A 16877-nucleotide genomic window follows, 5' to 3' on the forward strand; every position below is an offset into this window, starting at 1 on the left:
TTTATTTAAAAATTAATATTGCTTTTGAGAATTTAGATCTACATAACATTTATGTAAAACCCAAAAGAGAGATTACTATCATCTGAATTGAATGAAACTTGGAATTCTACTTAATTATTTTTAATTTAATTTGATTGGCATGTAAAAACATAAAGATTGCAAAATACTTAATAGTTTGTTTTATGAAAATTCAAGCGTCTTGAATTATGACTTAAACTGAACATTTACAAAGGAAAGGAAAAACCTTCTTGATTTATTACTGAGAGTCGGTTCTAATTATAAGAGATTGATTATTTTTATGTTAACTTCTGGGAAGTTGGCATCGCAAGGGATACTCCACTGCCACTCGGTAAGTCCTTCCATTGTTGAGTTACCGTCTTGATCTGAGTGTAAAAGTTAACTCCAGCTTTACCTGCAAATTCAAGATTACTTGGCCATTTACAAATTCTTCATTTTGGTAATGTTGGAGGGCTAGGTTTTTGAGGAATATTTACCATAGAAGTTAAGATCACCAGCAAATGATGCCTTCGATCCGGTAAACGAGAAAAAGGGCAATGGAACTGGAATAGGAACATTGATCCCAACCTAGGAAAGAATAACTCATGTTAGAGATTCATATGGAATTATAGTGCAATTTGACGTCGTTGCAGGTGTGAATGATATGATTTGAACTTCTGCAGTTTGCAAGCCCTAAACTATGCTATGTTCATTTCTTATGTAGATTCATTCACCTGTCCTGCTTCAATCTCCGTCTGGAATTTCCTTGCAGCCGCACCAGATGAAGTGAAGATTGAAGCTCCATTACCATACCTGTAACAGAAAAGTAACTCGCATGTACAAAATATACAACAAAGAACAAAGTTAATGAGAGAAAGATGCAGTCATTATAATGAAGGAAATACTTGTTTTTGTTAACAATTTGTATGGCTTCTTCCAAGCTGTCAGCCTGAATATCCATAGGGAGCCAAAAAGGATACAGGTTAATACAATCAAACTAACCAACATGGATAAAATTAGCATAGAAGCAGGAGAGTTATTAAGAAAAACAAACCTCCATGCAAATAAGAACCGGTCCAAAAATTTCCTCCTGCACATTGCCAAGGTTCAAGGTTTTACAAGTCGTTAATAAATTGTATAGTATATATTGATACAAGGGCCAATTTCCAGACAAAACTGGAAGTATCAGTTCTGCAGATCCCAGTCCAAATAGAGGCAGCAAAAAAGGATCATACAACACTTAGTAATACCTTGTAGCACTCCATGTCAGCTGTAACCCCAGATAAGATGGTAGGACCAATGAAATTGCCATGCTCGTATCCAGGAACCTGTTTGTTACCCATGAATGATAAATGAATAACAAGTCCATGCTTTTTATTTTCTTTTTGCTAAAAAATAACCAAGTCCATCATGAAAGTATAAACTAGAAGGAACCTTATCAGCTAACAAGGAAACCAAGAGAACCAGAAGGAACCTTATCAGCTAACAATAAAACCAAGAGATAATCAAGGACCAAATACACAGATGTGTCAATGCTGAAACCTTCTTTTCCTGTTCTAAATTAGATAGCTATCCTTTTTCTCAAATAGATTCCTCTTTTCCGTCTTTCTCAAAACATCTTTGTCTTTCTAGTGAAGGGAAAGAACACAGAGAAGGACCATGAAAGAAAAACATTGTTCTTCCACTTAAATATCTAATTATAAATGTGTTTTCAAGTAGCCATATGTGAGATACCTTCCTGATTTATTCATATCTGATAAATCAGATGGTTTACAAATTTTGAAATTATCCCATTACTTCCATTGAAAATTTTAAACTTCTAGTGAAACACAGAGGACAGAAGATATAAGTTGTCATTCATATCAATGCATAATCGAAACAGATTGTGGCAGGAAAATGAAGAAAGGAGCTAATATTTGTCCTGAGGTAGCAACACCACGTTCTCCCATGATATTGTCTGTTTTCACAGATACACCTATCTGGAGGGGATGGAGATCAATGGCCAAATATTAAAGGGAATAAATAGTTGAGAGAGAAAATCAGTCTATTTTATGTAGCTAATTTCTGAAGATGCATCATGGCCACCAACCTTGAATTGTTAAAAATTCAACACTTCGGAGAATCATGAGAGCAGGGCCGGACTCTCCTTTTTCTGAGGATGAGATTTTTGAAGCCCTTATGAGTTGCAAAAGGGATACGGCACTTGGGCCTAATGGTTTCAACATGAGCTTGATTCAACAAATTCCAAATTCGTTGAATGAGGATACGACTTTGTTGTTTATGAGTTCCGTTAAAACAAATCCTTTGTGTCCAGCTTCAAGTCCACATTTTTTCTCCTCATTCCAACAGTTGTTGGGCCCTCAAACATAAAAGAATTTAGTACCCATCACCTTGTACATAGCCTTTATAAGCTTGTGATAAAGGTCCTGACAAGAATATTGAGCATGGTGGCGGAAAGGATTGGAGGGGAATGTCAACATGCTATTGTAGAGGGAGTGCAAATCCTAGATGCAGCCCTTGACTACAAGAAGGGGTGGATCACTTAATGAAAAAAGAGCTGAAGGGATGATTTGTAAACCAAATACAGAGAAGTACAATACCGTGTCTTGGAGTTTCTTTCTGTCTATGATGTACAGAATAGGTTTTGGCACCAAATGACATTCATGGATAAAGTGTTTACATCCAAACTCTTTCGTTTGTTGTTATGGCAAAAAGTGGTCATTCAGATTTCTTTAAGGTATTCAAGGTCCTGAGGCAGGAGACAATCTCTCCCGACTTCTCCATATCATTGTAATTGAGGCACTAACAGCCTGATGAAAGAGCTAGAGACAATCAACAGCATGCAAGGGCCTAAGGCAGGAGACAATCTCTCCCGACTCTCTGTATCATTGTAAGTCAGGCACTAATAGCCTGATGAAAGAGCTAGAGACAATCAATTCTTCAGGAACCTGATTGTGAGAGAAAACAGTGACTCTGAGGAGGTAACCCGTCTACTATTCTCAGACAACATGTTACTACTTTGCAAGCCTGAACTGCAATTTGTACCGAACAATAGGTGTGCTCCTATGCTTTCAAGAGGTTTTTGGTCTCAAGGTCAACCTGACAATGTCCGTATTGGTTCAGATTGGAGACAGAGAGCCAACTTTGCTAGAATTTTAGGGTACAGAGTAACCTATCTTCCTTTGAAGTACGTGGGTTTACCCCTGAATGCTAAATTTAAAGACACTTCCATTTGGGATGACCCCATCACCAATAAATTTGAAGCCAGACTAGTGGGATAGGGAAAACAAATTCTATTGAAGGAACTGACTCTATCAAAAGCACACTTGTCAACTTGCCAATTTACTTTTAATCCAGTAAGTGTGGCAAGAAATTAAAAGCTACTCAATATTGTCTCCTATGGGGTCACTTGAATATATCACTTGAAACTAGTTAAAAATCCATACCACAAAGGTCAATGGTCGAGTTCAACAGACCCTTACAAGGAAAGTGACTCTGGAAATTCATGAGAAAGAGAATGCCTGTCGTGGAGGGTGATCAGAACCAGGTTTGACTTCAACAGAATAGGGAGATACTCCAAAAGTTTAAGAAGTCCATATGCATTGGGTTATGGAAAGAATTAGAATGAGAAAAGAGGAGATTCAAGAACACATATTGTGGAAGGTTGGATCAGGTGAAAAGGTGACATTCTGGTTGGACAAATGAATTGATGGTGGTACTCTAGGGAATTGTTTTGCCACCGATTTTTTCTTTGGCTTGTAATAAAAAAGAGGCAAAGGTGGCAGAAAAGCTTCTCAAATTCAGTGAGTAATAGAGTCTGGATGTGGACCTGATAAGGAATCTCAATGACTAAGAGGTGAATGAATATGCAAATTTAATCTAGTGTCTGTCTCAAAGGGAAAGACTTTTAAACCCTTGGATGAAACTGTTTGGGGACTTCGCTTGAAAAGGACAGTCTCTAATTACTCCTATTTGGCCAGAAGTGGAAGGACCGATGAAGATTTCACATGAAAACTAATTAGAAAGGCCAATACATCTCCTATAGTAGCTTTTTTTCCTGGGAAGCAGGCAAGAGCTAAGTATAAAGAATCTGATCAAGAGGGAAGGTCATCGTGATTGATGCTACTTATGTAAGAGAGCTGCAAAGCCTGTCAACCATCTTCGCCATTGGTGTCTTTTCTCTTACCGGCTTTGGTGCTTGACTTATTGTCTTATGGGATTGAAGTATGCTGTGGCAGGTTCAGTCAAAAAAGGGATACAGGCTTGGAAAGGCATCTATAGGGATGAACACTACAACAAGGATTTAGGCCCTATCCCTTTGGCTACTTATGAGCTATTTGGAAATAAACAAATACACGAACCTTTAGAAGCATAAAATGGTCTTTTGACAGAAATAAAAATACTTAGTTCTAGACTTTAGGGTTTTTTTAATAAATAAATTAAGGTCCCAGATTTTACATTGCAAATGTTATACTTAAGGTTGAAAGGTTAATCAATAGGGACAGAATAAAGCTATTTTGAGTATGGTGTAAGAACTTCAATTTATGTTGCAATTGTTTTATTTAGGGGCAACGACGTTAACCCAGAATCCATAGGATCCTTATGCTAATCAGCAATCATGTATCAGAACTTGAAGTTTTAAAATGCTATTCTTTGTAATTTTCTATTTCAAAAAAATCAATGTACAATGGAGGATCTTGTAGAGCAGCGATGAAAGATGGTAAAAGCATAAACAATATAATACAATACCATTATATTTCTCCCGTCGAGCAGGAGTCTAGCACCACTTTCAACGCCAGTTTGAATTAATCTGCATATTCGTTCCTTAGCCTGTTGAAATGAAGATTAGCGAACAAATGAAAAAAATGAGTTTAAACCTACTTCAGAATATGGGGAAGCAAATTTAAATGATCCGAAAGTTTAACTTTTTCTATCTGCAACTAGGGGTGGAGGTTTCTGCATATCAAATAATTCAAAGCAAGAGCTCTTCTATTTACTTATATTTTTAAAAAGAGAGTCTACTTCTAATTATTGGCAGTGAAAAGCCACGAGTTACCTGTTTACTAATCACTGGACCAAGGTCTGCTTCTGGTTCTGTTCCAGCAGTGACTTTTAGAGCTTTAGCACGGTCAACCAATTTATCTTCCCTGAACAAAGGTGATCTCCATTTAATGCTGTCATTAATCAAACTCTGAAGTCCTATACTATGATAGCATTTCAGAATATTGTATACATGGTACTTTGTTTTTGCTACTACTATAATGTTCTACAAGACCTTCAAGAGCTTTAGATTCCAATTCAGAAATGACCCTTTCACTACTTTTGCAGTTTGTAGATCGAGGAACTATTAAGGAGATAGTCTAAAAAGTTTGGGAGAAAAATTATGATTGGCAATTCTACAGAACTACAACTTTTCAATACATGTTCATGAATCTTTTGAGATAACTCATGCTTCAGTCTTCAAGGTAAATTGAAAAATAAACACACAAAACAAAATACCATGATTTTGAGCCACCAACAAAAACCACTGTGCTGAGGGCCATGCACCTTTGTCCCGCAGCACCAAAACCAGCAGCCACTAGAGCATTTAATGTAGCATCCAGGTTTGCATCAGGTAAGACAACCCCATGATTTTTGGCCCCCATATTTGACTGAGCACAAGAGTTATCATATTCATATGTATTGTTTAACTCCAAAACAAGTTCAATCAGCTTTTATTGGAATGCTAAGGAAGCAAGCATATTATAAGAAAGACATACAACATATTCTACACATGCACCTACCTGAACACGTTTTCCTTTAGCTGATGCTCTTCCATATATATGCATGCCAGCCTTTAACAATAGCATCAAGTAAGAATTACAAGACATAACAATTAATAGATGAAAATAGCTGAGATAAACAACAGGAAGAAAGTGTTGATGGGTTTACCAACAAGCATAACCTCTATGATATTCCTAGAAAAAATTGTTAGTGCCAAGTCGTAATTAAAATGAAAAAATTCAACCAGAAATTTAAAAATATCTGCAATTGTTAAAAATGCCCATAATGGAAACCATTCCCAGGGAGGAGGAAGCATGCGTCTGATTTTTTGTTTTTTGCTTTTTGTTTTTTGTTTTTTTGCTTTTTAAATTGTATGAATTACTTGTAAACTCCAAATGATAATGGAATGGACAGAACTAAAAAATTTAGAAACTGGATGCAATAAAAATATTATTACGTTTTAGATTATTGAAGTTCTTTTATTCTTTTCTTTTTAATCTTTTTAAAAACTACTCCTTCTCCAAGAAGTTTATGCATTCTCAATTCTTGCTAACACATAGAGACCTCATATGAACTTTACTTTTTTCAATTAATGAAGTCAAAATAACAGAAAATATGGGGTCAAAATAAAAATTTGTCTATAGATATTCTTATACATAAAGAGCTTTACATGCAATGATTGTACTTTTTCAAGTTCCATGGAGACATTGCCCCTGTTCGGAAGGTAACTCAATAATCGCTATTACTGAGTGGGTTTCCATCAAGCTAGAAGAAATTAGCTCAAAACAAAATTCCAGACATGAACTTTCGAGAGTTACAATCTTATTTTACCTCAAAGTGATAATTATAAAATTTTTAAATCAGTTAATCTGTCTCCTATTTCCCTCACTATTTTGAAGTTCTCTCTCAAATTCAAATTCTTTGTTTCATTGTATATTTTCTATACTTAACTTCAATCTATTAAATCCATTTCCATTTTCTTTATATATGATATTCTCTAGCACTCACCGTCATTTAATATCAACTGAAAGATTCCTTATTTTGTTAAAATATAATTTTTTTTACTATTAAATTAAACATAAAAAAAATTCACGTGCATCACAAAACGCCATAAAGTACCATAAAAAGGGACCAACAAGCAATGCTAAATAGTTCTCTATGCTCGCAAAAATAAAATTGAACAGTTCTATTCTAAGATTCTTTTAGGACTATTTGACTGGCAATTTGAAGAAACTTCCAATAAGCTATGCTATAGAAATTTTTTCAAGAGTTTTCCAGTTCCTTTCGCAAAATCTTTTCTCTTTAGTTTATTTCAAGATAATTCCATAGGTAGACTCAAGCAATAAGCCATTTGCTTTTTCCTCAAATTCTCATCAATTCAAGTTAAAAGGATTAGCCCAACCTTCGGCTGTCCATGAACAGGATATATTTCTGATGGACTGAGTATCCTTCACAAGTAGTGGTAAAAGGATATAAGGTTTTTTTTCAGGGAATCGCCAACAAAAATGCACACTAGTTCCAATTGATCATAATCACTCCCTAAATTCCAAAAAATTGTGCATCACAAATAGGAAATAATCCTTTTCAATCATGTAATCATATTAAGGAGCTAATAGAACACTGAAAACTGAAAAGCAAAACTAAGGGATGCTTACAGTATTAGAGCCAACAAATGATATAGCCCTGATATTATCATCATCGCAAATAGCATTCACAATATCCTGTCATAAAGTAAAATGCATTAGATAAAATAAAGAAATAGATAAAAGCATTAGGAAAATAATTCATTTGGCGATAATTTAGCACCATCAATCAACTCCAATATTGAGATTATTTAAATAAAGAAGACTTTATTCTTTTCCATAAGGCAGATATGACAGCCCCTTCATTACAGTATACTTACAACTTCAACTGAAAGCTTGAAAACCTTAAACGACCAAGGATCAATTAGAATCTTACATAGTTTAGTGCTTCTAATTTATTTAATTACTGAGAGCATATTGGACCATTTTCGAAAATAAAGGTCCAGAGATAAAAAGCTCTCGAATCAAGAGCATACACTGGTGCCATGTACAATGTTTAGAACACCATCAGGTAAACCAGCCTCCATGGCTAACTCAGCAAGCATTATAGATGCACCTGTATATAATGAATTGAGCATTAATAATTAGATGAAGCAACAAACTGCAACACAAAAGATAGTCCAATTGCTATTCTTTACACATTTTATCTCAAAAAAAAAAAAGGATAGTTCAACTGTAGCAGCAAACAAAAATATAGCCAGCTAAAAATCAAAACAAAGAGCCAACAAGCAAGAGAAGAAAACCCAAAAGATTAACAATATCAAACAATTAGCCATTTGATGGTGAATGGAAGTTTTAAATCCCATGAGTCCTCTAGCATCACACGTAAGATAAACCAATAGTCAGCTCAGAAATGTTAAGAGGATATTTTGCTCAAGATTTCTGAGAATCAAAATCTTAATTTTGGTGAAGGTAGCTAAGAAACTGGAAAACAAAGATCAGTTAAATATTTGTGACAAATATAACAAGATACAAGGAAAACCTAGTAAAAGAAAAGAAACGTACTTACCGAACCAACACTAGCAAAAATTTTAGCACAACATTTTCTCAGTATGGCCCTATTTTCTCAGTAAGGCTCCAGATGTAGAATTTGCAGATTCAAAGACACCATTTTCACAATAGTGCTAAAAAAATGTGGAATTTAAGATATTTGAAACGAGTGCTTTGATGCAAATCAAGTCAAACATAATAGATAAATGCAAACAGCTCTAAGATTCATACAATAGTGACTACAACCAAAAGGGTGAAATGCTTTCAGACATTACAAATGAAAATCCTTGAAGTATGAAAATGCTCACCAGGATCCTTTTCTGATGGCTTTAAGACAAACGTATTACCACAAGTAATGGCTATGGGAAACATCTGTAGAAAGATAATAAAAAACAAAGTAGTCCTCAGAATTAGCATTTTCAACCTCAAGTTCAGTAAGAAAAAGACATTTTAAACCTTAAGGTGTAATGACCAAATAAAGCATTTAACGTAAGTATATAGATCTAATACATAAAAATAGTTGATCATGGAAAGACAACATATAAAAAGGAGAAAACTTTGGCATGCTCACCCATAAGGGAATCATTGCTGGAAAGTTGAAGGGACAAATTCCAGCACAAACACCAAGTGGCTCCCTCATACTGTATGTGTCAATTCCACTTGATACATTGGGGACATACTCTCCCATTTGCAGAGTTGCCATGCCACAAGCATGTTCCACCACCTCTAGACAAGGAAAAAAAAATGAAAAAATGCACCATTAGGAAAGGAGCTCAATCTTCTCTCTGACTCATGATTGGTAAAAACTACATGAGGAGAACAAACATACTGACCTAAGCCACGGAAAACATCCCCCTGAGCATCCTTCAAAGTCTTTCCCTGCTCAGTTGTAATGCTCATGGCAAGCCTATCCTGTAGCAAACTTCCAGTGAACATATAACACAAAAGTGTCTACTCAAAATGAATAAACAAAGTAGGGGAGTCAAAACAAAATCTATGACTTGCTTACTGTATTTCTGCGAATAAGCTCCTGGAGCTTGAACATGACCCGTTGTCGTGTGGTAACTGGTGTGTTACGCCATGATGGAAAAGCCTGCTTAGCTGCTGATACTGCTGCTTTAAACTCTTCATTAGTAGTCAAAGGAACTTGTGAAACAACTTGTTGCGTTGCCTACAGAAAATTAAAAATATGTTGAAACCGAAAGAAAGACAGGTTACACCACTAAATCACAAAAAATTAAAACAGACAACATGATAAAATGAGACAGTTTACACACTTACAGGGTTTATAACATCAATGAATGCTGATGATTGTGAATTGACAAAAGAACCTCCAATGAGATTGGGAACCCTCTGGATGAAGATACAATCAATCAAATACCATCTGTTAACAATAATAAAACCTAACTCAAGACAATGCAACAGTAGTGTTTCTAGGTTACAACAAAATAAAATTGGTCCACAGTGTATTCAGGAAATACAAGTCTGTTCTGACTGCGGCTTTTTTTTCTTTGCAGATGTACTTGATCACTAAACAAAAGCAGCATGTAAAAACAAAGTTAATTCGTCCCTCCTATCTACTTCTCTGCAATCAGGCATTACCTAACAAAGTCACCATGAATCCTGTTGCCTCCATGTGTTTCCTCTGAATCGTCATATTCTATGGTAAGTGAAACATAAGTTTCCAATTGTTTTCTTTCTTTTTTTAAAAAATACTATATATCATCAACAAGATTTGATTTCCCATGGCCAATATAGTCACATAAAGGCTCAGACAAGTGGAAACTCAATCATGGACGCAAACTTGCAAATCACATCCTTTTCTATCACATTTTCTCGGTAAACAAACACGAAATACGCATACAAATCGCCACACACACCAACACCAACTAACCGGAGGATTATGCTTCCTAGAAGACGGCTCAGCTGCCGTGGAGAACTTCAAGTCTCCCAAAGCGAAAATCTGAGGCCTCAAGGCCTTCAGATTCCTTGCTGTGAGAAAAATCACACAAAAAATTAAAAATAGAAGTCAGCTAATTTTCAATCCATTTTATCTGAAAACACGATCAATATTGATCAGCAGATTATTTCACAAAAACATCTCTTCAACTCCTTTCATGTCACCTCGCTGAAACGAAAATCGCAAGATCATTTTCTTTCTTATTGGTCCTTCTTCACTGATTTTTGACGAGAAATGTTGTTCGACTCGGCGCTTTTAACTTATATAGATGAACAGGTAGTGACTGTATCACCAGTTTTTACTTCCATGATAACGAGGCTGCTTTGAATTAGAACCGTCGGATATAGAACGTAAGTTTAAGGCAATAAATAAACGGTCGAGATTTCATGATGTGGATGGCAGCCAACCTCCCTACGTTATATAAGGGCAATAAATTGTAACAAAAAAAAGGTTAGCTGTATAAAACTATTTATAATATTTTTTTGAATATATATTGGCAACAAAAATTAAATTACATACGCAATAAAATATTAATAAACTAATGCATAACTGCTCTTCCTTATCCTGGTGTTTTCATCACGTGCTTACCGATAATTTTGTTTTTTTTTAAAAAAAAAATTAAATTTCAAATTATAATGGAGAAAAATATTGCCAATCAAGTTTTGTATGTTTTATAATGTCTATTTTAAATGCTGTAGTAACACCTTTTGTTAGTAATATTAATTTTTTAGATAATTTACATTCATTTTTAAACATTTTAGATTTACTCTTTTAAATCTATATATTGACTAATATATTTTTACTTTAAATATTGTTTTGATGCATTTATATATATATTATATTATATTTTAATTAAACAGTGATAAGATATTAATAAAATACATAATACATAAATTTTTTTTTTTTAGCTTAATTTACATGTAAACATATTTCTCTATATAATTAGGATCGAGTTTAGTTAAATTAATTTTTTAAAATCCTCTCTGAACCAGAATAGGTTTTGATTTTACAAGATGAACCTTACTCTGTTTCGACTTACCAGTTTATCAATTTACTCCCAGAGTCATGCGCTAATATTTGGGGGATGATTGACGCATCCTGGGACGAGCATCCATTGTCTTCCATGAGATTGGAGTAGCTGCTACTATGAAGTTTGTCAGAAGCTGTAAATAACGATTAGCGACTACTCTGTGATCGATTATATATTACTGCGATGTGGAGGAAGTCTGTGAATTCGAGTTTCTCTTTGAGGATCTTCTCGCCCTCTTCCTGGAGTAACCCTAATTGCACGTCCTTCTCCTCCTCAATTTCTTCTTCTTTGTCTTCGTCTTCGTCTTCGTCTTCGTCTTCGTCTTCTTCTTCCTTCTTCGCCGCCAACGGCGTCGTTTCGTCTCCTCTCTTTTTGTCTCATCCCTTCTATTCCTCATCATCGTCATCATCTGAGTCCGCATCAAAGTTTGCGCTCGTCAGATCCGATGGTATTCGTGCCTTTGCTTCTTCAGCTGCTTCTGCTGTTGACGTTTCATCGAGAGCCAAGGTTACGGCAGAACTGGTTCGTCACTATGCTCGATGTTACTGGGAGCTCTCCAAAGCTCGCCTCAGGTGCTTATCGCCATTCCCTCCCCCCCTTTTAATTTCTTGCTTTATTTTGTTTGATCTTCGTGTTTTTGTTTATTCTTTCTCGGTTTTGTTTTATTGAATTCAATTTAGGGATGTGTTGTTCATTCTTACCTAATTAACTGGAAATTCTCTTTGGGTTCTTCGCAGCATGCTAGTTGTTGCAACTTCCGGGACTGGATATGTTCTTGGGAGTGGGAATGCAGTTGATTTTGCAGGACTTTGCTGGACATGTGCTGGTACCATGATGGTTGCTTCCTCTGCCAACACCATGAACCAGGTTTTCCTCTCTTTTATTTGATATGTAAATTACTAGTTTTTTCTCTTATGTCTTTTGGCACTTCTCTTACTTTCTTTATGTTCTTTGAATATTTATTCGACGTATTTATAATGGGAAAACTTGGGTATTGTATCTTGAGAGCCCTGTTCTGTAGATCTTTATTCCCATAAGGTGATGGTTTCTGGCTGCAGCGAATATGAGTGCCAATCGCTTAGTAAAGCTAAAATGAAGAAGACATGGTTTGTTGAGGAAGCTTCTTGGCTGTAAATGGCAGTATCCATGTGAGGATAAAACACTACCAGATAGGAAGAACAACTGGACTTTGTATAGGAGCGTAATTAGGAATGACTTCAAAAGATTTGCTTGTCCTTGGCCACTACGTGATTGAAGTAGTGAGCTATGTTTCAAAATAAGTTACCAATCCACAGAGATTGAAGTAGAAGTTCAGGGAGAAAGAGTTACACAGATTTACGAGAATATCTCCATATAACAAGATGCCCCAGTCTGATAAATACTGCACACTCCTGGCCATTTGTATGAATGAGACACGATCCAACAGGGCACAGGCTAGCCTTTTAGTTATGGTACTGTGAATAGAGATTCTATCTTCTTTTTCATTGATTTTCCCAATCTTGTCCCCTGTCCAGCTGTTGATCTCGTTTAAGTTGTTGATTACTGGTATATTATTTCATGGAACTCATTCTAATTCAGCAAGTGTTTCAATATTATACCTCAAGGAACACTTAAAATTCCACACTCTTCACCATCAAAGCATCTTAACTGTGAATCATATTCTTTGAATATGATATCTATATAATGTGATGTATGGAAAACATCATAAGTTTGAGCGCTATAGTGTTTCTATTGATCAGTTATCATGTATATGCAAGTTGGATATCTAGATTGCTCTGATTTGAATAAAGCAGAGGATGTCTTTGTTCTTCGTATAATAATAATTATTATAAAAATGATGGACAATGAAACTTATTTATTGATTCAAGAGGGCCCCAAAGAGGTAAATTCCGGCTTATGCATATTCTAATCAATATGAATATGAATATGTATCTATTCAGATGTGCTTGAGCGTTCCTTTCTCATCACGAAATTGTATATAACCTTTTTTCCTGTTTACTCGTACCATATATCTATTTTTAATAGAATTTTGTTTTCATTTTTTAGGTGTTTGAGGTAAATAATGATGCCAAGATGAAGAGAACAATGGGGAGACCTTTACCTTCAGGACGGATTACTGTACGTCACGCTGTTACTTGGGCATCTATTGTTGGTTGTACTGGAACTGCTCTACTGGCGAGCAAGGTGATTCCTACTTTTTTTTATGTTACTTGGGCTGTCAACTATGGCCTTTTATCTGTTTGTTTTTAATTTACTTGGAGTTGAGGAACTAAGTTAGTGTTTCAATGACAAGGTTGTTACAGGCTAATATGTTGGCAGCTGGGCTTGGAGCATCTAATCTTATTCTTTATGCCTTTATCTACACTCCATTGAAGCAGATTCACCCAATCAATACATGGGTTGGGGCTGTTGTTGGTGCTATTCCACCCCTGCTTGGGTAATTTTATCTTTCACATAACTACATGTCTCTTCATTATGGCTTCTTTTATGAGCCTATCAACAGTTTCCTTGAAGATAAATTTTTCTTTTGGGGGACTAGGAGGAATCATGGCGAGAAAATTGCAGTTATTAATATAGTTTGAAAAGATTAATATACACTTCAGCGATTTCAGGCTGAGCCATTGTCAATATACTTGCAGATACCAGAAGAAGATGCCTTAGCAAGAATGTTCAGTGTTTGGCATTTTAATGCATGAACCTTTTCATATTATTCTTATGGAATTTGGATGAAATTTATGTTATTTTGTAGGATATGATTCAAAACTAACACATGATTCATCCTTCCCCATGTGTATCTGTTCTGGGTTTTCAGGTGGGTTGCTGCTTCTGATCAGGTTTCCCTAAATGGAATGATACTTCCGGCTGCTCTTTACTTTTGGCAAATTCCCCATTTTATGGCACTTGCATACTTGTGCCGAAGTGATTATGCTGCTGGAGGGTGTGTATACATGGAGTGTCTATTTTGTCAAATATTCATACAGAAACATAACCAGTGCTTTTCATCAATCTTTCACCTTGTCATGTGATCCATATGTTATTTAACTTAGTATGGAATCACATTTTCTTTACTTTATTACTTTCGATGAAAACTATGTTAAGATTCGAGTTACCTCACTTTTAAAATTGTCACTGGTAACTCTTTCTTCCAAGAAGAAAAATTTTACTGCTAACTACCCCTTTTAGAAAAACTGCCTTTCTGATTTTTTATTTTTTATTATTGCCTTCTCAGGTTCAGGATGTTCTCACTTACTGATGCTTCTGGCCAAAGAACTGCTGCAGTGGCCCTGAGGAATTGCCTATATCTGGTCCCTTTAGGATACTTTGCTTATGATTGTGAGTCAGTTTACTGATTACTTCCTCAAATTGCTATTTCAGTTTTGCTTTTTGAAGTGACATAGACTCTTAGTTGTAAAATATATTACTAATTTAAAATAATTTTGGAAATGCAGGAATGTTTAGAAGTATTAATATGTTTTTTTCTTTTTATTACCTTAATAATTTAGTGTTGGGTTACTCGAAAAAAAAAAAGTATAGGAAAAAACAAACCTAATTTTTATGAGGGAAAAAGAATAATATTATAAATAAGCCACCAAGGCTGTGCCATCTATATACAAGATAGAGTTTACTAAGTAACAACTAAAAGAAAAATATGTTCTTAGATCTTCTCTAGAGTTAAGAAGACGACCATTAAAAAGAACTCAAGGTTTGGAGCAAACAAGCATTTACCTAATGTAAATTGACTATCAATGATACAGGAAAAGCGGCTTCTCTAAGTTTTCTATCATAAGTAATTGACTGTCAATGTTTGGTTTCTTCACTATTTTTTGTGAAGTAACATTACTTTAATAATACAGTATAAGAACAAAAGAATATTTATTTAATTTACACGGATTATTAATTTATTTACCGTATAATTTATGTTGGGCTTCTCTGGATATGTTGTCTCTTTTCTATTGCTGTGAGTGTCTTTAAGTATTGTATTTCATGATGTTCCCAAAACAAATTGTTGATGTGATATAGATGGGACATGCTCAAAATAATAAGCTTAGTATTCATCACACATCATGGGTGTGCTTGCAATTGTAGATATGAAAGATGAGACTCTGACCAAGGCAATTGTTATCAGTGAGATTTAAATAAGTTTTTAAATTTCTTAGGAAGTTTAAGATGGTGATCTTTTCATGGGCCTCATAGGATGTAGTATTAGGATGCAAGAATGTTTTTTCTTTTTCATATTTAGCTACCTAGATATCCTTTCTTTGATACGTTTTATGCTAATCTCTTTGTTGAATTAGAAGTATTATATGAATCCCATTGTCAGAACCTGGTGTCCTGGCACTGTAAGATGCTTTAATGGAAATTTTGGTTGGACTTCAGCTCATACAGACTGTAGGAGAGACCTCATTCTAACTACGGAAGTTTGTTGGCAGGGGGTGTAACTTCTGGTTGGTTTTGTCTTGAGTCGACCCTCCTTGCCCTTGCAATCGGTGCTACAGCATTTTCATTTTATCGGGACAGGACTACAAAAAAAGCAAGGTGGATGTTTCATGCCAGTCTTCTGTATCTTCCCGTGTTCATGTCTGGCTTGCTGTTTCATCGACTTTCTGATAACCAACAATCCCACTCACAAGTGATTCAGGAGAGGACTGTTGAGCTTTCTTCTTCCGCAGAAACTATGACTCGAGAGAATGGAGATGTCGATATAAAAAACAAGGGGAGGCGGAACGGCACACAATCGCGCCCACCAGTCGCATATGCATCTGTTGCACCATTTCCTTTTCTGCCCGCACCCTCCTATGTTGCTGCTTAAAATTATACGGCTCCAAATTTTATATTTGTTCATAAAGTAAGGGTGGCTAAGCGGTTTCCTTGGCCATTTGTTCAATGGTTTTCCATTTTCTACAATTTTTTGGGAATAATTGTTGAGAAAATTATTTGGTTGGTCTTGGTCGGTCACGAATAATCATAACATGAAACTGATTCCGGGTAGTTTTTCAAGTTACGGGAAACTGTTAATTGTCCGGCAGGTCACAGGACAGTGGATCTGATTCCGTATCTGTCTTTTGTTTTAAGCAAAAAAAAATTTCTGGCTTTTTTCTTCTTCAACTTTGCCACTTCAACATTTTTTTTTTTTTTTTGTGTAACGTCAGAATAAATTTTTTTATTTCATTCTTTACCCGTCACCACCATTTCTCTGTAGTAACTTCTTTCAATTTTTTCTTGATTAATTAAATATAAATTTTTAAATAAAGTTGTTCCGATTTCAATTTTCAATTTGTTCCAATACATTACTTTTTAAGAACAAGCGGAGAGATTTTTAAATTATTTTAAAAAATAAATTGTTAAAAAATAAACAGAAACAACTGATTATAATCAAGAAAATTGATAAAATATATATTTATTATAAATATTTAGAATTTATATTGTTGTATATATTAGTAATTTAAATGCATGTCTACAGAGCAGATAGGTACATTGTTAGACAAAATAAAAGCCTAAAAATTACGACCAATCTACTTATTTTTTCACTTTTGTAAAATCACTTTAAAATCTG

General features: G+C 35.1%; 2 protein-coding genes across 2 annotated transcripts; one reads left to right on the forward strand and one right to left on the reverse strand.

The window, feature by feature from the left end:
• Positions 1-156: 156 nt before the first annotated feature.
• Positions 157-10616, reverse strand: ALDH6B2 (aldehyde dehydrogenase 6B2). The gene is made up of 19 exons (XM_022047971.2): positions 10458-10616; positions 10228-10325; positions 9615-9686; positions 9343-9504; positions 9167-9245; positions 8905-9059; positions 8642-8705; positions 7820-7899; positions 7416-7481; positions 5781-5831; positions 5497-5648; positions 5054-5144; positions 4747-4827; positions 1248-1325; positions 1052-1087; positions 903-946; positions 732-810; positions 495-585; positions 157-412 (listed from the first exon to the last, which is right to left on the reverse strand). The coding sequence occupies exons 1-19, from the start codon at positions 10483-10485 to the stop codon at positions 297-299; spliced, it is 1623 nt and encodes a 540-aa protein (XP_021903663.1). The 5' UTR covers positions 10486-10616; the 3' UTR covers positions 157-296.
• A 643-nt stretch (positions 10617-11259) lies between these two features.
• On the forward strand, positions 11260-16429 carry COX10 (cytochrome c oxidase 10). The gene is made up of 7 exons (XM_088223093.1): positions 11260-11895; positions 12061-12190; positions 13370-13507; positions 13627-13760; positions 14136-14261; positions 14553-14656; positions 15754-16429. Exons 1-7 carry the CDS (start codon positions 11507-11509, stop codon positions 16131-16133), a joined length of 1401 nt encoding a protein of 466 aa, XP_088079219.1. The 5' UTR covers positions 11260-11506; the 3' UTR covers positions 16134-16429.
• Positions 16430-16877: the final 448 nt, after the last annotated feature.

The sequence above is a fragment of the Carica papaya genome, chromosome 6 (genome assembly GCF_054855325.1).
Source record: "Carica papaya isolate Zhongbai chromosome 6, ASM5485532v1, whole genome shotgun sequence".
Taxonomy (NCBI): Eukaryota; Viridiplantae; Streptophyta; class Magnoliopsida; order Brassicales; family Caricaceae; genus Carica; species Carica papaya.